Source organism: Rhineura floridana, chromosome 1, assembly GCF_030035675.1.
Source record: "Rhineura floridana isolate rRhiFlo1 chromosome 1, rRhiFlo1.hap2, whole genome shotgun sequence".
NCBI lineage: Eukaryota > Metazoa > Chordata > Lepidosauria > Squamata > Rhineuridae > Rhineura > Rhineura floridana.
Window position 1 is genome coordinate 149040120 of NC_084480.1, and position 22474 is coordinate 149062593.

The following is a 22474-nucleotide window of genomic DNA, read 5'->3' on the forward strand; positions in this document are numbered from 1 at the left end:
GAATCCCTAAAATAGATTTAGGGGCACACGGAGGGGGAAAGGGAGGGAGGGAAGGTCCCACTGTGCTAGTAGTAATCCTTGCACGACCCTGGCTCAGTGCTTATGTTGAACATAACCCACTGTGTTTAGGGATTGCAATAGCGTGTCCAAGGCACTAAATAGATGCTATGGTTAGGTACCAAGAACTGCCTCAGGATCACTACCATTTGTGAACCTTTCAACAGGTGCTTGGAGGCGGTGTGGTATTTTGATATGTTAAGAAAAACACCACTGAGATACTCACCTAGCCATTGAAAGCAAAAAGAAAACATTAGCAATTAACAGCAGCAAGGGTATCCTGCGTAAAAATCAAAGGAAAGGCCATAGCTCAGTGGGAGAGCATTTGCTCTGCACGCCTAAGGTCGCAGGTTCAATCCCTGGCATCTCCAGGTAGAGCTGGGGGCAGGTTATTTTCTTCTTGGTTTGCTGTTCACTCTACCACCAATATCCATCAAACTTAACCCAGCCAGGCTGTTCCCCTGTCCATCCGATGCCATCCTCAGCCCCCACCAGGGAGCCAATAGGCTCCACCCCATCCCATAAGGCTCCACCCCTCAACCTGTAAAGCACCATCCTTTCGCTCCCAGGTTCCACCCCCTGAATATCAGTTTATGTGCCTAAGGAGACCTTGGCAACCTTATAAGCACTCACAGGGTAAGCCACAGTTACATGAATTTCAGGAAGTGGTGAGCAGTTCCATGAACTCTGAATGACAAATTCACACATTTAAAGAGAATCTGAAGCTGAATTTTACACATGAACATTCCTTATGTTAGTTTAAATCAGTGCTCAATGTGAATGTTTGTCCAAGCTCTAGTAATTTGATGGGGGTAACTGTTATACTCTCATCAGTAGCTATAGCTCCCATAGAGAGAAATTATCCTAATGCAGCAAATCAGGATCCTCCTTGCAGAGATATACTTATGGGCCTTGCCCTATGATCACAAAAAGCTAGGGTGACAAGATGCAGCTTGTTATGTAGGGCTGAAAAGCTGCACCTGCCAAAATCCCATGTTAGTATGGTACAGGAGAAAGCACATTTTACCACTGGAGCTCATACAAACTAGATATGAAATTAAACGAATGAATATGCATGTTTTTTGTTAGCCTTGGAGGAACTGAGCAGCCTCAGGACTGGAGGGAAGTTTTAACTCTTTCTCTTTCTCTCCCTGTCATGGTCTGACTCCTGCCAAAATTTGCCTCTCTGAAGCTGCTATTTGCATTTCAGGGAAGTTCCCATTGGTGCTAATGGAGGCTTTCACGGTACGGAAACAGCAGCTTTAGAGAGAAACAGTTAAACTTTTCCATGGTCCTGAGACTGCTTAGGCTTCCCCAAAAACACGCACAATCATTGCATTCACATAATTAAAACCACGTAGTTTGGCCCTGACTGATACTCCTGCAAGTCATTTTTCAGTGATCATAGGAAAATACACCATTGTGATGCGACTGGGAAAGCCTTGCTGGGGAGTATATAGCATTGCTGTGGTGGGATAGCTGCAGCTATAACAAATAATGAAACGGTAGGTACCTTTTAGAAACATAGGAAGCTGCCTTATACTGAGTCAGACCATCGGTCCATCTAGCGCTGCATGGTAGTGATCCTGAGGCAGTTCTTGGTACCTAACCATAGCATCTATTTAGTGCCTTGGACACGCTATTGCAATCCCTAAACACAGTGGGTTATGTTCAACATAAGCACTGAGCCAGGGTCGTGCAAGGATTACTACTAGCTGGCAGTCAGTGTAAACCATGCAGCGCTAGATGGACCGATGGTCTGACTCAGTATAAGGCAGCTTCCTATGTTTCTAAAAGGTACCTACCGTTTCATTATTTGTTATAGCTGCAGCTATCCCACCACAGCAATGCTATATACTCCCCAGCAAGGCTTTCCCAGTCGCATCACAATGGTGTATTTTCCTATGATCACTGAAAAATGACTTGCAGGAGTATCAGTCAGGGCCAAACTACGTGGTTTTAATTATGTGAATGCAATGATTGTGCGTGTTTTTGGGGAAGCCTAAGCAGTCTCAGGACCATGGAAAAGTTTAACTGTTTCTCTCTAAAGCTGCTGTTTCCGTACCGTGAAAGCCTCCATTAGCACCAATGGGAACTTCCCTGAAATGCAAATAGCAGCTTCAGAGAGGCAAATTTTGGCAGGAGTCAGACCATGACAGGGAGAGAAAGAGAAAGAGTTAAAACTTCCCTCCAGTCCTGAGGCTGCTCAGTTCCTCCAAGGCTAACAAAAAACATGCATATTCATTCGTTTAATTTCATATCTAGTTTGTATGAGCTCCAGTGGTAAAATGTGCTTTCTCCTGTACCATACTAACATGGGATTTTGGCAGGTGCAGCTTTTCAGCCCTACATAACAAGCTGCATCTTGTCACCCTAGCTTTTTGTGATCATAGGGCAAGGCCCATAAGTATATCTCTGCAAGGAGGATCCTGATTTGCTGCATTAGGATAATTTCTCTCTATGGGAGCTATAGCTACTGATGAGAGTATAACAGTTACCCCCATCAAATTACTAGAGCTTGGACAAACATTCACATTGAGCACTGATTTAAACTAACATAAGGAATGTTCATGTGTAAAATTCAGCTTCAGATTCTCTTTAAATGTGTGAATTTGTCATTCAGAGTTCATGGAACTGCTCACCACTTCCTGAAATTCATGAAACTGTGGCTTACCCTGTGAGTGCTTATAAGGTTGCCAAGGTCTCCTTAGGCACATAAACTGATATTCAGGGGGTGGAACCTGGGAGCGAAAGGATGGTGCTTTACAGGTTGAGGGGTGGAGCCTTATGGGATGGGGTGGAGCCTATTGGCTCCCTGGTGGGGGCTGAGGATGGCATCGGATGGACAGGGGAACAGCCTGGCTGGGTTAAGTTTGATGGATATTGGTGGTAGAGTGAACAGCAAACCAAGAAGAAAATAACCTGCCCCCTTGTTTTTGGCTTCCCAGCCTCAGATTTTGCTCCTTTCCTGGGGACTGAGAGGAAAGTTTCAGATTAATCCCAGAACCTTGGCAAGCCTAGGCGTTTGCGGTTGAATATATATGTGAATGAAAGCATCGTTATTGTTTGTCTCTTAGACATCTAACATTACCAGTACTGCAGCTATGGAAACAAGGCAGGTGATTGTTTCGAGGGCTACGCTCAGCACCTCTACCCTGAGGCCTCTCTCTCTCTCTCTATGTATGTATGTATGTATGGGGGTATGTGAATGGGGAATGATACCCATGCATTGCTGCCTGCTTAAAAAGAACAGCAGTGCTGAACAGAGTCTAAATATCTCACATTTCCCTTCCCTTTACCATAGTCTCCTGCTTCAAAAGTGGGAATGCATCACAGAGCACAGCTAAAATTAGATGCTTTTGCTCTATGGTAAATTTCCTAGGGACAGGAAGCAACAGAGAGGCATAGCTCCACTCCTGGGCCATCCCCATTTGGCGCCTCCTGCCTTTGGACTGAGCTAACTTGTTAGCACAATGCACTGGCCTGCAGATTAGATGCCAGCTGCCCACAGTTTGCTTCTGTTGTATCAGTACATACCTTTAGCAGTGTACAAATCCACCTCAACGGTAGGATTCCCACGGGAGTCCAGGATCTCACGAGCGTGAATCTTCTCAATACACATGGTGGGATTGGTCTTTCCTGGAGGAGAACAAAAAGAACATCAGATGCACAGTCCAATGAGAGAAAGTGGGACATAGATTGTATCCTTGATGCCCTGATCTCATATATCCTCGTCACAAGACCACTTGGCCTCAAATTGGATGGCACTGAATGAAAAGCTTCAGGAGGGTGTGGAGAAAGAACAGAGCTAGCTGACATGGTGCACTGGTGAGAGCATTGGACTTGGAAGATGAGGGTTCAAATCCCCTCTCAGCCACGAATCTCACTGGGGGACCTTGGGCCAGTCACTATCTCTTAGCCTAGCCTACTTCACAGGGTTATTGTGAAAATAAAATGAGGAGGGGGAAAACCATGTATGCCACCTTGAGCTTCTAGGAGGCAAGGTGGGATATAAATGTAACGATCAATCAATTAATTAAAGTGCTTTTGGCTTGGAAATGGGTTTGCCAGCAACCTAGAATTTTACTGAATTTTTGCCCTCTTGGTGCAGTTGCCAGAATTAGAAGATATATGGCTAGAAAGTATCCAGTTGAGCTACTGCTGCTATTTCTGTGCATGCATGTGCCATCAGAACACAAACTGTGAGACTGCATGTGAATCTGTAATGTAGTGCACATGTACATGCGGTGTATTGGCCCAGTTTGCACATAACACTGAGCCAAACTATGGCTAAACATAATTGCATGAGTGTGTGGGTACTCAGAGGAAAAATCGCAGCTGTCTTGCTCCTCTGCTGGTCCTCCTGCTGCTATGCTGCCCATAGTTAAGCCATGGCTTGGCTTAGTGTTTCATAAGAACTTGGGCTAATGATTTGTCTCCTCCAGACAAACCATGAGTGATAACAAAACAAACAAACCATGGCTACAATATGTGGTTTGTCTGGACTGAGCCTGGGTTCAGACATAATACTAAGCCAAACTATGGCTTAGCTCCAGGAAGCACAGCTGGGCCAGGGGAGGAGTGAAGCAACCACAACTTTTCCTTTGAGTATCCACGTACTCACGTGTTCAGACTTATCCATGGTTTGGCTTAGCATCACGTGTGAACTGGGCAATTATTTATTTATTTATTTATTTATTATTAAATTTATACCCCGCCTTATGGCCAAAAGGCCCTCAAGGCGGCTTACAAAAACACGAATGTAGCAATTACATACATCAATAAAATAATGCAATTCTCAAAATTAAATGACAAATAACATTATCAAAAGAAAAGGAAAAAAAAACGTTTAAATGCGTCGCGATGAGAGAGCCGCTATTTCCCTCTTGTGCGTTGCTGACGCTTGTTTTGGCTCCATTTGCGACAGCCCCTAGAAAAACAAGTGAGGTCACCACGAAGTATATTATATACTGGGCCAAATATATTTGCACACCACTGTGGTTCATCAACTCTGCTTCTTAATAAAAGGATCATGGAGGTGGCTGCAATATAGCAGGGTGTATTTGGTGAGTCTGCATGCATACATATTGGTCTTGCAGCTGTCATGCAGATGAGCTAGCCAAGCCAAAGTAGATTCCAGTGACTGTCTGCCATCTCTTCTACAAAAAGATATCCTAGAACCCTCTGGTGTAGAAGCCCTTCCCCCAACCCCTGATGTTCGGGGATTCTTTCTGATAACTCAAGGCCGAGGGAAATGCACTCTGCATCTCCCTAGGGCCATCAGTTCAGAGGTCCCAGAGCTGAGTTTTTAGCACTGAAAAGAGACGCTGAAGCTGAGCCCTTGTGGCCCTTGGCACAAATGAAGTCCTGGCTACCTCTCTCAAGGAGCACAGCTCATGGGATTTCTGCTGCAGGCAGGCTAGGATGTCTCTGGACAGATTCTTTCACAAAGGAAACCCTCTTCACACATGCATTTAGTTGTTTCTCGGGGGAAAGGAACGCACTGGGCATATATGCACAGAGAAACTAAAGCCAAGAGGTCCAAATGTGTTTGTGAACAAAGAGTAGCAGTGCAAGAGACACATAGCATGCCCTGGCTTCCAACAGCTAGTCTTAACCCTATGGGCTAAGCTGTAGGGTTCAGCCCCACAACAATTTCAGGCAGAGGCCTGAGCTCTGCTTGAGAGCCCTGCTCCCGATCAGAATGCCTTGCAGGGAAGCCAAGTGCTCCCATGAAAGTTGTCCATGTGCACAAACTCTATATCCTCCTTCCCCATCTTTGCTGCTGTGAATGCTGTCAGAGTCCATGTCCCTCTGACCAGACGCCCACCATAGACAGTGGGTAAGGATTACATTTCCCACAGTTATATGTCATTGCCAGAGAGCTGACACAGTAGCGGTGAAGAATGTGAGCTGTGAGGCTGGCAATCCACAGTTCAGATCCCACCTCAGCCACAAACTCATGGGAAAGTGACTTGTCCCCCTCCAGCTGTAACATGGGGAAAATACTCCTAACCTACCTTACTGGGTTATTGTCGGATTAATGAGAGAATGTATGTCAGCCTTTGCCAACCTGGTGCCCTCCAGATGTTTTGAAAATGAGGTGTCAATTTAAAAAATCCAAAGAATTTTGAGGCAAGCCAAAACAGTTTAGCTGAGATTAGGAAAACTTCCATACCTCTTCCCCTGATTGTTGCATGTTCACATTTGTCTCCATGCTAATTTCCCACTTCAGTTGTATTTCTGTCTTATGTGTGTTTACATGGGTAATAACTAGGGTTGCCATATTGCACGGTTAGCCAGGTTTTACCTGGGTTCTAGCCATGCTACCCGGTGCCCACTTATCCCATTAAGTGTTCCAGATTCCCAGATATATATATATACACACACACATACACACGCAGAGGGGGGTGTAACCTTCCCCCCCCCCTTAAAACCAATGGGAATGGAAAAGCTGCCTTGTCTAATGCTAGCACAGCTTGCTAGGTCTCTAGAATTCACTGCATTTTTTATTTTATTTTTTTAAAAAGAGGTGCCAGCACTCAAGTCTCCCCCATGTTGACAAGGCTCATTTAACACTGACACAAAATCAAGTCTTCATTGTCATTGGCCTAGTTCTCTGGAATGCTCTGCCAACAGAGATTCAGCAGGCGCCTTCTGTTTTAACTTTTAAGCACCTGCTGAAAACCTTTCTGTTTTGCCAGGCTTATGCAGGCAATTAAGAACATGCTTTTTTGCAACTGTTGACCTTTGTTTTTATCGTATTTTAATGTTTTTTTAAAAAACCCTATGATTGTTGTTTTAAACATGTTGTAAACAGCTTTGATGTTTTTAATGAAATAGCAGTATACAAATATTTTTATAAATAAATATAAGTTCTAGCCTTTATCATAGAAGGCTGTGTTTCCCCTCTCCCTGATTGGATATGTGAGAATCAGTGTACTAAAGACACTTCTCACATGCTCAGACACTACTCCCTTTAGATGATTGACAGAACTGATAATATTGAAATCTTTATTTCTATCTGTGTTACAAGTTGTTGTGGTGTGTTCATTTCATATATCCTAATTGTTAGTGCAGACAACCTCTCGGTCGCAATATTGCTTTTAATTAAATTGGACTCATCACAAAACAACAAATAACACCCAATCCACTTGCAGCTCTTCTTTCAATATTCCAGGGAGACAGCGAAGCTTTGCACTTCAGAGAGTTACCAGTCTCCTTTTTCATAGTGGCTTGCATCATTGTGGCATGCCACTGGAAACAGGTTGACCATGACTTCATGAAAGAATGGCACAGTACCAACAAATTTGGGCAACAGCCCTTGTGGAGAAACTCACTCAACAACAAAGAAAATGAGATAACCCAAAGGAACACAATTGGAGACCTGCCTCCACCCATTACTCTCTATGGAGAGATGTTATTGGTTGAAAAATCCTAGAATCATATTAACCATCACCCCTCTAACATACCTCCTCTTATTGTCACTAATATGTCATGTATACTAATTAAATAGTGATATATTATAATTTAGATGTCATTCATATAGCTCTCCTCCTCCTCAGCAGTGTCTTATTCTGATCTCTCTTCCAACTTCTCTTCTATTACTCTCTCTCATCTTTCTCTCTTCTCTTTCTTCTTTTCCCTCCTCCCTCTTCTTCCCTCCTTACCACTCACCCTTCCCTTTATTATTGTCATTACATTTATTTATTTTCTAATTGTATTGAAATTGTTTCTTTTGAATGTTGGACATCATGTCCCCTTCTTTCACGTATTTGAAAATGTTTACAATAAACAATTTGTTTTAAAAAATTGCTTTTGATTGATGCTTTGCTGGCTTTTTGTTTATGCTGGATTTTTATACGGCTGCATTGACTTGTTTTATGCTTGTTTCTGTTTTGTGTATTATTATGTTTTTATAATGATTGTGTATTTTTATTGTTTTTATGATGTTTGCAAGCTGCCCTGAGCTGTGTTTGTAACAGTGGAAGGGCAGGATATAATTCCTTTTAATTAATAAATATTCCATTGTGTGGGAAACTAGAATCTAGGCGTTTAAGGCTGAAAATATAAGTAAAAAAAAAGATTCCTCACATCCTCCCCCAGTTTTTGGTGGCAATTACTAGGCACAAAAACAAAACAACTGGACAATATAATTAATATGCTTAATTTACATAATTACCAAGTAATCTGCATAGCATGCAAATTAGTCTGCCTGGATTTGTGGGACAGGAATACGGCAACCCTAGCAATAACATATTATTCAGTACCTCCCATGCTCTGAGCGGGTAATCTAACCTTGAGCCTATGAAATCACTGATACCGAACAGATCTGTAAAGTGTGCTATTCTGGAAGAAGAGAGCAGTTTCCATTCACTCTGGGATGAAATGTAAAGGGAATTAAAAAAACCCAGCTGGTGTTGGTTTTGAAAGAAGCAAGATGATAGTGGAAGAAGCAAAGCAGTGCTGATGTTTTTTACCTTGGTCTACACTATTAGGGGGATATAAGACACTGTTAAAAGACCACTTGTAGTAGTACTTTAGACAGCACACCCTTAGATACTGGCTGATGTAACCCATGTTTGTTTTTCTATCTATATACCCTCCTTTGCCGCAAAGTTTGGCTCCCAAAGTGTATTATAATAAAAAAATGAATGCCTGCATTGCAGTCTCTTGTAAGAAACTAGGGTGCCCATGTTTCCTACAGGGACGATCTTCTATTTGAAGGAGTCCTCCGTGTGAAGGGCTGTCTGGTCCAAATCTAGTTTAAAGATAAAGAACCATAAGAAAGAAGAGCAGGGAGGGGGGCCTTGAAGCTGCACATTAACAACCAACTCCTGGAGGCACATGGGTCAATCTTCCCCACTGTGATGAAATGTATTTTATTTCTATTTAAATTATAGTAATTGTTTCTACATGTGCATTTATAGAAAGTAGCACATGCCAGTACTTGTAATGCACTCCCTCTTTTTAGTGCTTTGTTAAGTGGCCATCCTGTGTGAAATGAACATGCAGTAGGCTATGGGTACAAATTGCTTTCTCGGAGGAAGTTGCCGTGGATCCTCTTTGGTTGCAAAGGTGTGGAGAGAGGGCTACAGACGTCTTCCGAGATTACAGGGAAAGGGCTGTAGCACTCTGTCTTGTGTTCAGTCCTCGGCATTTGCAGGAAGGGCTGGGAGAGCCTCCCTGTCTGAAAACCTGGAGACTCACCTGTGTAGAGACAGCACTGAGGTAGATGCACCGGCAGGCCTGACTCAGTATAAAGCAGTTTCCGGTGTCCCTTACAATTATGTTCCCACATAATCCAAAACCTGTGCCGAGGAAAACTGATTTCTGGGACCTGCATAAATTATGCAGAATGAGCATACTGCACAATTTCTGATTTGACCCTAATATAGTATTCTGCAATGATCGTGGCAAATGATAAACATTTGTTCTTGTTTTGCAAATCACTAGGAGGGGCGAGAAGATATGGCACTGAAGCCTGGGCCCATGACTACTAGAAATCTTCTTTAGCAACACTCTTGGCTCCTGAGGTTCACCAAGACTCTGCCCACTATGTTTTCAAGCATACCTTCATGACTACAATGCTCTCTTAAAAGCTCCATTCTGTGCCTACTCCCACATCCTGCATTTTTTTCTGCACCTATGGAATGGGCAGGATACTAACAGCCCTCCCAACAGCATCACTGACGAAAAGGTACATTTCCCCTCCCTCCTCAGCTTGTGCAGTGTTAATGCCAAGGCGTCAGGCAGAGCAGGGGGGCAGATTATATTTAATGAGCTATTCTCCCCCGTATAGTGAGGTTTCCCAATGGGTTAGCCATTTAAGGCTGCAATCCTATACACACTCACCTGGGAGTAAGAGCTTGTTTGTCGCCCTTGTCATTAAAAAAAATGGTAATATGAACTGAAGTGCATATCCAGTAAGGACAAAATAAAAGAAAGATTCCTTCATGGAAGGCCATTGTCCTCAGGAAGGCTGATTTATTTGTATCTGTTTACTTACCACTTTTGTTTCTGCCAGGGAGCTCATGGCAGCAAATATTTGCCACATAGACAGTGCAACGCTATACACAGAAGTACATCCCACTTAGTTCAATGCGATTTATTTTCAGGTAAGTCCTCCCATGCACTGAGATTTTCACCACCTCAATTTCATCTGTATAATTTGTGTGCTTAAGTAACAGGACTGGTGCACAGGTGAGCTAAGGGAGGTACTCCTTTTGCTCCTGAAAATTACTGAATTTTCTTAACATACCCATTGCTCTTCCTCCGAGGATCTCAGAGTACTTTCTATATAATTTTGAAGCAGATTCTCATCCAGGCAGCAGGTAAGGCTAGACTTGCTTAGCATCGGCAGTACAACCGTATTATGTGTTTTCAGATCATTCTCAGATCTGTCACCTTTACACTCTATTGGCTCCAAGGGCAGATATGCAGTCTTCCGGGAGAGCAAATTGTTTGCCCGCTGGTTTCAGAATATTCTTATTTTAATATTTGATTTGTGTCTTCTTGTTGGCTTGCAGAGGCACTGTTCAGATTGGCTAATGCATCCTGATCAGCTAATTGCCTTGAGAACAGGTGAGGAAGGTCAGAAGAATCCAGCTATCATCCCCCCACCCCTACAGCAAGGTCTCCTTCCAACCATTGGTTGACTTGTCTCCTTACTCAGTTTCCCCCTTCTTCATTGTTGCTAAGCACTTTGGTTAGCAACAGCAATAATTGGAACAGAAGAATTCAAGTAAGAATGGCAATGCCATGTTGACCTTATGCTGTGCCAGAAAGAGATTTATGGACACCACTCCACCTGCATTGTGTGTGACGTAAAGGGCAGGCTACAGAAGAGTGGGGGGCAGAATGGAGAAGGCCAAAAATACCACAGTAGGAAGCGGGGGGGAGAAGTGAAACTGGAGATAGAGCCTGACAAAAGCCTGAGGAAGAGGAGAAAAGGTACAAGATAAAGCCTAGTGCAGCTTTTAGTCTCCCTTTCATTGCCAAAATCTGCAAAAATTTCAGATACCATGCCAGGAAAAGCCTCCAATCTCTAGCAATTCCAGCCAACAAGGCTGGGATTCTCTGGAGCCTACGCAGGTCTGTATTTCCCTCCCACCATCTTCCTCAGCACCTTCTGGGTTGGTGTCCCCCATCAGCTGCTTCAACAGCTGCTCTGCATGCTGAAATGGCTTGCAGTCTGTCAGATGCCACAAGCACTCTCCGTGGAGTGCTGAGATCCAGGGCCATAGAAACATCCTTGCCCCTGCATCAGAGAAACTTTTTTCTCTGTAGTGCCCAGACATGCGTTTGTCTGCATGCGTATATACTGAAGACTCCATCAGTGTCAACATTTCTGCAGCAAAGTCTAAACTGCAATTCCCAGAGCTCATCAGCACTTTCGCCCGCTTTGCCTTTGATTCATTCCTGTTCTGACAGAGATTAGATAAAGCTGTTGGCTTTGTGCCCGATCTGCTTTTGCCCAGTCTTTCCAAGGGTCCTTGGCTTCAAAGGCAGGAGGACTTTTTTAGGCTTCGTCCCTGTCTTCCCACTTTCACTACTAATTCTTCGTCTCTCTTTCCTAATCCCCCTCCTTCCCCAACTATTTTTCAAGCCAAAAGTGGGGGGAAAGCAGAGGCGATAACACTGTCCTCTAAGGAGGTCACGGCCAGATAAGCAGTGATAAAGGACGGGATGTGAGACCTGCAGCTGGGAACCCAAAGGCAGCTACTGGGATCAAGAATGTACAAGGTGCTGTGGCATGCTGGTTTCTTTTGCATGCACTACAGCTCTAGTCTGTCCAGGTCAGGCACTGCCTCCAGTAATATCCACTCCAGCCTGCATCTTCTTCATGTCTCCTAGGTGCCCCCAGGGCACTAGCCTCGGAAGCACCCTGCAGTCCTAAGATGGTGCAGTGAGGGCTTGTCTGTCTTCCTCTGCTTTCCCTTCAGTGTACTGAAGTGGAGCACAAGCATCCACCTTATGATGACTTTTCACTCTTTGGGCAGCGACAGTTGGCATGGATGCAACCACACCACACAACTGCTTGTGCAATTTGCAGGCCATCATGGGAAAACACAGCTTGCTCCCGGGGGTCATAAAGTCCCGTGCTTGCCAGACTTCCCTCTTATCCCCCTTATCAGTGCCCTGCTCCTCCAGTGCATTGGTTAGATGTCTCCAGCATAATGCCCACAGAGAGGGGATTCTGCAGGAGCCAAACGTGGGGCAAGAAGCTCAAAAGCCAATCGATACCAATATGAAGAAGGGGTGGAGGATAGACAGAGAAAGTCAACATACAAATTGGAGGTGGGCTACAGAGAGTATTTTGAGACACCTCTTATGGAGGAATCTGAGAACCAGGGCTTAGCCGAGGGAGAGGGGGAAGCCACTTACCTTCCTAGAGCAGCAGTAGGAAGGCTAGCCAAGGCAGCACCGCTAAGAAGAGTTAGATGGTGAGAGCAAGGCTACGGGACTTGATACGTCCTCTGAGCCAGTGGCAGGAGCAGCAACAGCAAAAGCAGCAACGCTGGGATGGAGCCGCCCCTGATAGGGCCTGGATGGTAGCATGTGACCCAGAGCTGCGATGAGTCAGGATTTCAAGGGAGCTTTGCAAACAGCACGTAGAGGATGGAGAGAAAGGGAGAAGGGAGGGGGTGGATGGTGCTGCAAGCATGGGATGCCAAAAACAACATACTCAGCCCTGCTTCATCAGCCTTTTTTTTTAATTCACAATCACATGCATCCAATTACATCCCATTGAAAGCACGGAGGCACTCCTCCCTCTTAGCACCACAGCCTTCTGTTACTACATGCCAGGGAAGTCGCACTGTTTGGGTGACTGCTTTACAGCACAGGAAAGGTGGCTCTGGAAGGCAGCCTGCAGCTCCTGCTCCACTCTGGGAAGCAGCTGGCATGAAAAAGCTCTCTGAGCAGACCTACGTTTGGGACTGACATCCATGTCACTCCTGTACCTCCTCCTGGGTTCCGTTCTCAATTTCCTGAAAAGAAACGGGAGAGGGGGATGGATAGGAAGAATATGATGAAGGCTCTTTCAAGTGAGAGGTAAACTGATTTGGCACACTCCACAAGCCACACATGGGGAGAGGTAATCCCACCCCCTTTTTGATAGCCCAGATAAGAAATCAGAGGTGCATAATCCACAGAGCAGCTCTTCTGTGCTAGCTCTATTTAAAGGAATGGGAATGTGGAGCTTCCAGTAATTTTGATGTGACTTAGGTGAATTATGCCCTGTCCAGGACCTTCAGTGCAATATTTTTCCTTTCTCTCCTTTTCCCTCCCACTGCTTTCTCTTTTTGGGTCTTAAACAAAAGTAGTTCTGAGTTAATAAGAGAAATGTTTTTTTTTAATTTTTCGTACAGCAACTTTTAGAGGCTTTATGAGCAAAAAATGACAATGATGATGAACTGGGTATTATTATTTTTACAAGTATGGCTTTATTCATTTTTGAATTAGCTCTACAATCAAACAAGCCTAGAAAGCTGACATTTAGGATACTTCCAGATAGGCGCTCAATATTATAAATGGATCATTGAGATACTGAAAATGAGCCACTGGCAACAGTTCTTTTTAATGCATTGGATTTTTTCCAGAAAGTGTAAATAAAGATTAACTGGGGGAGGAGGAGAATATGGGCTGGCATATGCTGATGCCAATTATGTTTTGTGGATGCCTAAAAACTTGGATGCAGGAGGAGCACCAATCCTACAATAAAACACTCATCTGAAAACACCTCCAAACATTGCCTTCGAAAGAAGGAAATTGGCTTCTGGAGTTACTGCCTCAGCCGCATCCTTCTCCGTGCCTATCACCAGACACTGTTGCTCCCAGTCTGTGCTGCTTTAATGTCCTGTTCTGGCAAGCAGCACATTATCCTGTCTCTGACCAGGACCATGGTCACATGCTGTGGGATTTTTTAAATTACTTCATACCTTTTCTCATCCACTCCTAGTCCTGACAGTCAAAGATTTAAGGACAGCTAAAGAATGATGTTATTAGGCTAGCAATGGACACCCAGGGCTATGAAATGCTAAACACATACCTATAATTATTTACTTTCCATCATATGCTTTTAATCCTCATATTAATGTTCACTTACCATCTGAAATATCTAAGAGATTCTGCCCAGAAGAACTGTCTTGCTGGATTAGACCAAGAATCATTGGTGGCTATAGCATCCTTTTTCCAACAGTGGGATCTCTGGGATCTCAATAGCGGGACCAGACACTATGTCCTGTTGCTTGCACCAAGTATCTTGTTTTCAGAGGCATACCAGCTCGGTAAGTTAAGGGTCTATCTAGTGATCATGTGTAATACCTGAAGGCAGGCCTATATGTGAAAAAAGTTGTCTGAATTTCAAAACTCTCTAAGCTAGTGACAGTTACATCTTACTGCTGTGAATTAAATAAAAGAAGAATTTATGTAGTGATGAACTTCCTTTCATCTGTTTTGTCCTCAGCCTCCTGTTGATCATCATCATTGGATGACCCTGTGCCCTTTAATGTCTCCACTCATAATTTTGTACACTTCTATCATGTCCCGTCCCTCTTAGTAATCTTCTTTCTAAATGAAAAAAGGAAACACCAAACCCAAATGCTTTCCTCACAGGAAAGGCAGCACAATTCCATGATCACTTGGGTTGCACTTTTCTTGCACCTTTCTAGATCTAAGCTATCCTTCTGGAGATAGGAGAAACATAAACACGCACAATATTCTAAATGTGGCTGTGCTATAGATTTATAAAAAGACATTATGACTTGTTTTATTTTCAGTCCCTTTCCCAGTAATGCGCAACAGTTAATCTGCTTTTTACGTTTTGTTGGACAACACCTACAAACAGTAGCGTAGTGACAAATTCAGAAATGCAGGGTCCCTTCATGATAGTCACGCCATGTTTCTTCACAGCCATGCCCCTTCGCTTGTCATCTCTACACTCCTCAGTTCTTCCCATGTGCAACTTCTCCCATAACAACAGACATCCCTTGGAGCCAATCAGCATGAAAGGGGAGTGTGTTAGCTATTGAGAAGAGTCTTCTCAGTGGCTGACTCACCTCCTTTCACTCTGATTGGCTCCAATCAGCAGGAAAGGACAAGAAAGCGTGTTAGAAGACTCTTCTCAGTGGCCAACACACTCCCCATTCATGTTGATTGGCTCATAGGACGCTGGAGACATAGGGACTCTGCTCCCAAAAAAGTAAAGGGTCTAAGACCCCCTGAGACCCTGAACCACTACACCCCTGCCTACAAATCAGCTTAAGTGTGCAACCTCAATGTATGTGATTGAATCCCACCCAAAAATAGTGACTATCCAGGAGTGCCCTAAAACTGAAAGTGACCAGATTCCTGATTTCAGACTCTTCTCTCTTGGGTTGCTGCTGGGTTGGCATTGGCCTGTGACAGGGCCTTCTCAGTGGTGGTTCAGTTTGTGGAATGCTCTCCCGGGTAAGGTGTGCCTGTGTCTCTCATTACTGATTTTCAGGAGACTTTTAAAAACATTTGTTTACCCCATTCGATGGCTGAGAGATACTGGCCATGGCAAACATGAAAGTAATAATTGTGAGGGCAATTGCTTTTAAATGTTTTTAGATGTTCAAAGATGTTTAAATGTTTTTTATAATTGTTTTAAATATGTTCTCATTTTAAAAATTGCACTGTTTTAACAGTTTAATGTTTGCCGCCCTGGGCTCCTTTAGGAGGAGCGTGGGATAAGTATTAATTAAATAAATAAATATATTCTTATGTGAAGAACCACACCATTCATACCACCAATGGTCAAGTTATGGGAGGGAGACCTTAACGGAATCCACAAACTCTACCCCCCCACTCCCTCACCCCCATTATACCCAAAATGTATTACTTTAGAAAACAGTAGTTCAGGAGGTGGTGTCACAAAAGGTAAGGCAGCCAGATCCCCAAGGGCCCTGGGTAATTAGGGCACTACTGCCACTCATGACATTCCCCGTTGTGTCTCACATCTAGCTCTTTCTCTCTCTCTCTCTCTCTTTCCAGTTCCAACTCTTCTTCCTGCCGTCGCTGCCGTATATCTTCAGCCTCAGCCCGTTCCTCCTCCTCAAAGAAATCCTTATCAAGGCGTTCAAGGCGTGGGAGCAGCACTAGGACTTCTACTCTGTAGTCCCCCTCATCAGAACAAGGATTGTCAAGTAAGACCAGGGCTCGTAACATGGGCAGCACCTGCAGCTTCATCACTTCCTGGGACTGTACAATTGCATTCCCCCTGCAGCAATGGGAAAGATACATTTTCTTTATAAAATATCCCCTCAAGAAAACAACGAACAAACATTAATTTAAATAAATAAATCGAAACCGAAACACCAAGAACAAAGGGTATAAATGAATAAGTAGGCCTACTTGGTGAGCGTTTCTTCTGGGCCCTCCTATTTAAAATGCTTCCTCTGCGAGTCTCTTCTATTTTTCAGATCGATCTTTAAAGTCAGTGTCTTCTTTTTGCAGCCAGTGCCACATCAATATGAGCCTTTAAGGCAGGGGTGGGGAACCTCCAACCTGGCACAGGTCCCAGTTTGGCCCATGAGGTCGTTCCCCCGTAACCACATCCACCTGCCCCACATCTGACATGTTATGTCACATCAAGTGACAGACAGGTAGCCAGCTGAGCAAGCTGTGCTATGGAGATCCCCATGGGAAATTTTGTGGCCAGCCAACACTTGAAAGGACTTGATCCACACATTAGTCCAGGTCAGGAGGTGCAAATTAGGTTAGTTTGCATAAGAATTTACAGGAATTCCTAAGCATCTCTCCAGCAACACTATAGAGCAATGATGACCCTCCAGATGTTGTTTGGCCTCAGTTCTCATCAGTACCACCAGCATGGTCAATGGTCGGAGATGATGGGAGTTGTTAGCCACTCCTGATTTACAGCAAATACTTCAAGGAGTTAAAAGTTAGAATCAAATGTAGACTTTTACCAAAGGTTGTTGTTTGCTGTGAAGACAGATGAACATGTCCCAGATACCACTCCCTGCATTCGGTAGCATTCCCCCTTTACTTCTAAGGGTTCCAAGGTGGAAATTCTGTACGAGGAACAACCCACCTTAGGTTGAGATATTGAAGAGATTTCAGGCTTTCTGAGAAGCCATCCAGTGTTTCAAGCTGATTGTCACGTAGATGCAGAGTCGTGAGTTGCCCCAGGCCTTCTAAGTCCTCTAGACTAGTAATGGAATTCTGGGCCTAGGTTGAAGATGTTGTAGTGTAAGAGATAGGAGATGGCATATTGGACACAGATCCAGGGTATACATTCATATATCCAGCAGGCATAAGTGAACCTTATAACTAGTAACCTGTTGCAATCTGATAGCTTTGAGGGCATATCTATGCTACAACACTCTATGGATTTTATACCAGTTTAACTTCAATGTCTTCTCCCAATTACAACTTGAGGGGGCACAGATAATTATTTGTTAGAGATCCCTAGCTCTCTTTCACTAAAGTACAATCTCCCTGGTAATCCAAGAACTACATAGAGCTCAGCACACACAAATGCTTCTGTTACCTTGGCACATCCTATTGTGCCACCGGGGGATATTTGGTACAGAACTATAGAATCCAGCCTTGCAACTTCGGTGTTTATTAAGATCGAGGACTGTCTGGGGCATTACAGTGGAATAGTTCTTTTCATAAAATAAAATAAATAAAATATGTAAACTAAGACACAGGAACTTATTGTTTCAGAGGAATTTACCAGTTGTCAGGGTTTGAAGCCAACTGTTTTATTTATTATATTTATCTCCAAGTATATAGTTTAGATCCTACCCTTCTTCCAAGGAGCATGGTGTGGCTTACTGGGGTTTTCTCATTCTCACTGCAACCCTATAAGTTAAAGCTGCTGGGAACGTGACAGGCTCAGGATCATGAAATGAGTTTCGTGAGAATCAGAATATAGATTTGAACTCACGTCTCCCATATCCAAGTTTATTTATTAGGCTACATTATTTTCCTGTTGGGCTATTTGTCATTATATTTCACAACTCAGGATTGGTACCTAAAGTTATTTGGTAAATCATGCACCAGCATCAGGCTGGAGTTCTGGGACTTAATGGACTGAGTCACCTATAGCCTGAAACACAACAGGGCCTAACTATTTGTGACATTACATGTACATTTTTTATATGTAAATAGTAGCTATATGAAGCCTGAAGAGCCTGGGGTTGGTGATATTGAAAACACATCTGTTTGCTCAGGCATCTGGCATGTAGATCGTGTTTATCTGTTGATTATTTTATTGCTGAATGATTGTTGCTGTGATTTTTTTTTAATGCCTTTACATTTAAATTGCTGGAATCGTTGTTACGTTTTATTATACCCTGCCCTGGCTTGCCTTTCAAGGAAAGGCAGGCTAAAAATGTCCTTAAAATAAAAATATTGTGGGTGAAGAAGGGAAGTTTAACCATTTCTCTTGTTGACAGTCCAGAAAAAAAATGCCTGTCACGATAAGCTTCTATTGGTACCAGTGAGGGCTTCCCTTAAAGTGCAAATAGCAGCTTCAGAGAAGGAATTTTTCTCAGGACAGGGAGAAAAAGAGTTCAACCTACCCTCCTCACCTTCTACAGTGCCAAGGGTACTCAGGCTTCCCCAGAGCTGTTGTTTACATAACAAAAACATGCGTGTCTTGGTGGGCCCACGGTGACCACAATGTCTGAGGGCAGGTTCTCTTACCAGGTACAGATTTTTGAGCTTGGGCAGGCAGAGTCCAGCTGTAGACTTTAGGTTGTTTCCCCGCAGCTCTAGTGTGTGCAGATTTGACAACTTGTCTGGATCCAGGCCTGTTATTACATCAATCTCATTACCTAGAATTCAGAGGAATTGGACTATGATAAAGGATCATTTTCTCCAGGATTTCTTTCCCAGAAAATACAGAGCAAGAAGTTTTGCTCTAGCTTTAGAGGGAATCTTGAGTGTTGACCTACCTACCTTTCAAGCTGAGATTGGCCAAGCGTGGATGGTTAATGCCACTGGTATCCTTGATGTGGTTGTTGGCGAAGCTGGCATTCTGCAGGTACGGCAGCTCATCCATGCTGGGACTAGTTAGCCGATTGCCATCCACTTTCAACCACAGCAAATGAGTGAGTGCTGATAATGGAGACAGGTCTTGGAGCAAGTTGTCTGACAGGTCTACATAACGTAAGTGGATGAAACTTTGGATGAGGGTGATGTCTGTCAGTTCCCTACCACAGGATGAGGGCAGAAATAATATTATTCACAACTAGCTTTCCAATGTGTCTCTCCCAACAGTTCAATTTTTCCAAGAAACTGGATGAGGAAATTATCTGTGGGCAGGTGGCACCACTGGACTTTGGAAATGGGAAATGGGTACAGGCGCTGATTTAGTTATGTCTGTGCACTCACTTTTCTTTAGCCTCTAATTTCACAAATGCATGAGCCAAGCCATTGCCAGTTTTACATAAAAGCGAAAGGCCTTCTTTCATGATCTCCTCTGTGAGAGGGTTTGAGACTTGGTGCTAGGGGAAAAAAGCACAGTAGGAAAAAGAAATCAGATAAAACCAAGATTGTTGAGGTGCAGAGATTTCTTCTGTACTTTTAGATTTGCCACTGAATCAGGAGATGAAGCATTGGGGTTTTATCCCATGCATCCCTGCCCCTCCATCCCTTCCCACCTGTTGTGGTTTCACCTGGAGTCCTGTTCATTACAGCAGGCAGGATGGGGGGCAGACAGAAGGACTAGCGTGGGGAGAAAGGTAAGCAAAATTGTTGCTGCTTTGTCTCCAGTTTGGTGGCAAATTTAAAGGGCAGGAGGAATTTCTGAGTTGCAATTTGGCAATCTTAGATAAAACTAGGGGCCATTGTCCTTGCCAGAAAGTTCTCTACTTCTCTTTCACAAGCACAAATCTCTGCCCACATATGCTGCTTTTCTGTTTCTTCCCTTTACTCAGTTGTTTCTTCTATTTTTTACTTATTTTTAGATTCTGAGATTGTAAGCTACTTTGGACTTGTTTATCTTTTGTAAAGCACCATCCAATTATAGATAACCCCCACTGATTCTAGTGGGAAAAGGTAAGCATTTGCTGAGCAAAGCAAGTCTACGTGCAATCCACACACAGGGGAGCCAGTGAATTTACGGCAATGGCAATATACCCCCCCCAGCACGCGATCCTGCGTCTACACACACAAAAATGATACCAGAGTGACCCTACCCCAACAGCCCATGAGTCAGCCAGCAATGAGTCTGCTACTTCCAGTCCCCAGGCATCCCTACAGGCAGGGAGCTGAATCCATTTATGGTGCTCATAAACATCTTTCGGGAGCACAACACACAAAGGAAAAGAAGGAGTACACAGTACACGCGTAGCTCTCTGGGAATGATGCCTGCAGTGAGCACATGGCCCTTCTGTAATGCCAAGGAGGCAAAGCCTGGCCAAAAAGGCAAAACCCAAAACCAATCACATTGGGGGTGGGGGGCAGTCCTGGGACTTGAACCTACACTGAAAGCTCCACAGAACAGTTCCCTAACCACTCAGCAGACAAGAAATGGTCACATCATGGGCATTTGTCTTCCTCCAGCACTGAAGCCCATGGGAAGGAAATTTCTTATGCCAGGTCTGGTACTCGTGTAAAGTTGTGCCATGAATGGGTGTGTGGCCATGGTCTCGGGGAGTCCAATATACAGCAGAAATGTGCTCCTCCCCTCTGCCACTCACATCACACCCAGAACCCTATTGCGTTCCGCTGCTGGTGCCTTATCTTAAGATCCACTGGCAAAGCAGAGCTTCCTCCAAATCCTATAGCTCCTCAGCAAGCAGAACTAAGGTCCAGGATTGCACCCTAAATCTCTCTCACTGAAATTAACAAGACTTTAAAGAGCCTGACTTTGTCTGGATTGTGTCCTGTATTTTTACAGGATAATGTAATGAATAACATAAATCTGTTACCTCTTCTTCTTCCTCCTCTGGTGCTTCCTTCTCCTCCTCCCCTTCCCCCTCTTCTTCCCCTTTCTCTTCAGCATCATTGTCATCTTCTGGCTCCTCATCCGACATTTTCAAAGGCTGGTACAACAGACAGACTACAAGTGGATTTCAGCAACTGGCTAGAGAAAGCCCCCTCATTTCCATGTAATATGATGTTATTCCGTGTTGGTACATTTATCCCTTCCTGCCTCAGGATGACCCCGTGGTAGGGAGCCAACCCTTTTTAGGAAAAACAGGGCTTGTGAACGTTTTGGGGCCTATGGGCACATTTGCAAACCAGAGAAACTGTTGTGGGACCCACAGGCAACCCCCAGCACACCCAACCACCTGTTCTATTGGCTACAGTAGAAGCCTTCTTGCAAGACAAATTTCAGCAGGGGGAGGGGACCACGGGTGTTCCTTTGGGGGCCCCTGCTGTCTTTCAGCTGCTCCTTGGCGTAGGGGCCAGCCCCTTGAGGTCACTTTTTAAAGAAAGACCCTTGCTGCCTGGTCGCAGCCATGTGGACTGGAATCCCCTGGTCACAACTGAAAGAAGCCTCTATCAGAGGGAAATGGGCTTGAAGATGAGGGACCCATCTTTGCGGGGTCCGATACAAAATGGATCCAGGGTAAAAAAAACAAAAAACCCACCAACCCTAACAGGTAAGCCCATCAACACAATTCTGCCATGTTTTAAACAGAGATAAAGCAAACGATGGCTTAAAGCCCTCTGCATCTGCTCCCCCTAAAAGAGAAGACGTTTCACGCTCGCAACTTGTCCCATAGGGCTGAGAGAAGCGGCACCTGCCGACGTTCCCTTCATCGCTATTGCTTTCGTGCGCGCCTGCTGACAGGTGACCCTCCTACCCTCTTGCTCTCCGGAGCAGCCAAACTCTGGCCCCGTAGCCTCAGCCCAAACCACCTCTCCCCGTTACTAAAATCTTCCCCGAGGGGCGCAGGAGGCGGCGGGAAGAGGACAACAGCTACCCACGCTCGGGGTCCGAGCCGCTGCAGGAGCTTTAGCTGAAGCAAGGCGGGAGAAGGGCTGTTGTTTTCGTTGCTACAGCCCCTGGAGGCAGTTGGGGAAGTGGAAACTGTTGCCGGGAGCGCCGCTGCCCGGGTAACCGCGGCATGACTGACAGGTTTCGCCGAGCTGCAGCAGGGGAGGAGGCGGGGAGAGGCTGGAACGAGGCAGGCAGAGAATGCAGCGGCGGGGATGCTAATTGGATGAGAGAAATGCCCGCTTTGCATCAAGAGACTGCGGGAACGCAGACAGAGCTCCCCAGCAGGCTGGTTTAAAGCGACAGCCGCTGGTCAGCCCTCTCCTTTCTCCGCTCCCTTGCTTTTGTGGATGCCCACCACCCTTGCCACCAGTGCAATGAGATAGCTCAGCCAGCAACCATCTTGAATGGCTTTGGTGCTGCTGCAAAAAGTCAACCAAAGTGTAATCTGGGGTAATTCTGTTGCTC

At 44.6% G+C, this 22474-nt stretch overlaps 2 protein-coding genes across 6 annotated transcripts in view; both read right to left on the bottom strand.

The window, feature by feature from the left end:
• Window positions 1–12549, bottom strand: part of ENO2 (enolase 2) — a 29158-nt gene extending 16609 nt beyond the window's left edge. For both annotated transcript variants that reach the window (XM_061624619.1, XM_061624706.1), the window contains exons 1-2: window positions 12445–12549; window positions 3595–3696 (exon numbers count right to left, since the gene is read on the bottom strand). Coding sequence is in view for 1 of the 2 variants with exons in the window: in XM_061624706.1 (XP_061480690.1) it covers window positions 3595–3679 (85 nt within the window). In the remaining variant the exon portion in view is untranslated. The remainder of the gene's footprint in view (window positions 1–3594; window positions 3697–12444) is intronic.
• Window positions 12550–12807: 258 nt separating this feature from the next.
• LRRC23 (leucine rich repeat containing 23) lies at window positions 12808–22112 on the bottom strand. 4 transcript variants are annotated; one of them, XM_061636863.1, is made up of 8 exons: window positions 21997–22112; window positions 20991–21104; window positions 19450–19562; window positions 19015–19268; window positions 18760–18890; window positions 17138–17274; window positions 16042–16303; window positions 12808–13049 (listed from the first exon to the last, which is right to left on the bottom strand). In XM_061636863.1, the coding sequence occupies exons 2-8, from the start codon at window positions 21093–21095 to the stop codon at window positions 13011–13013; spliced, it is 1041 nt and encodes a 346-aa protein (XP_061492847.1). In that variant the 5' UTR covers window positions 21096–21104; window positions 21997–22112; the 3' UTR covers window positions 12808–13010. The 4 variants fall into 4 exon arrangements, with proteins under 4 accessions (XP_061492847.1, XP_061492855.1, XP_061492864.1 ...); XM_061636871.1 differs by having other exon boundaries at window positions 21993–22112; XM_061636880.1 differs by lacking the exon at window positions 19450–19562.
• Between the last annotated feature and the right edge of the window lie 362 nt (window positions 22113–22474).

Excerpts from the sequence above, each read along its gene's own strand:
- LRRC23 (XM_061636863.1), bottom strand. The coding sequence starts at position 21,095 with ATGTCGGATGAGGAGCCAGAAGATGACAATGATGCTGAAGAGAAAGGG. Across the intron at positions 19,269-19,449 it reads AAATTAGAGGCTAAAGAAAA|GGAACTGACAGACATCACCC; the intron begins GTGAGTGCACAG and ends ATCCTGTGGTAG. Across the intron at positions 13,050-16,041 it reads AGAGAGAGAAAGAGCTAGAT|GAAATTGAGAACGGAACCCA; the intron begins GTGAGACACAAC and ends GTTTCTTTTCAG.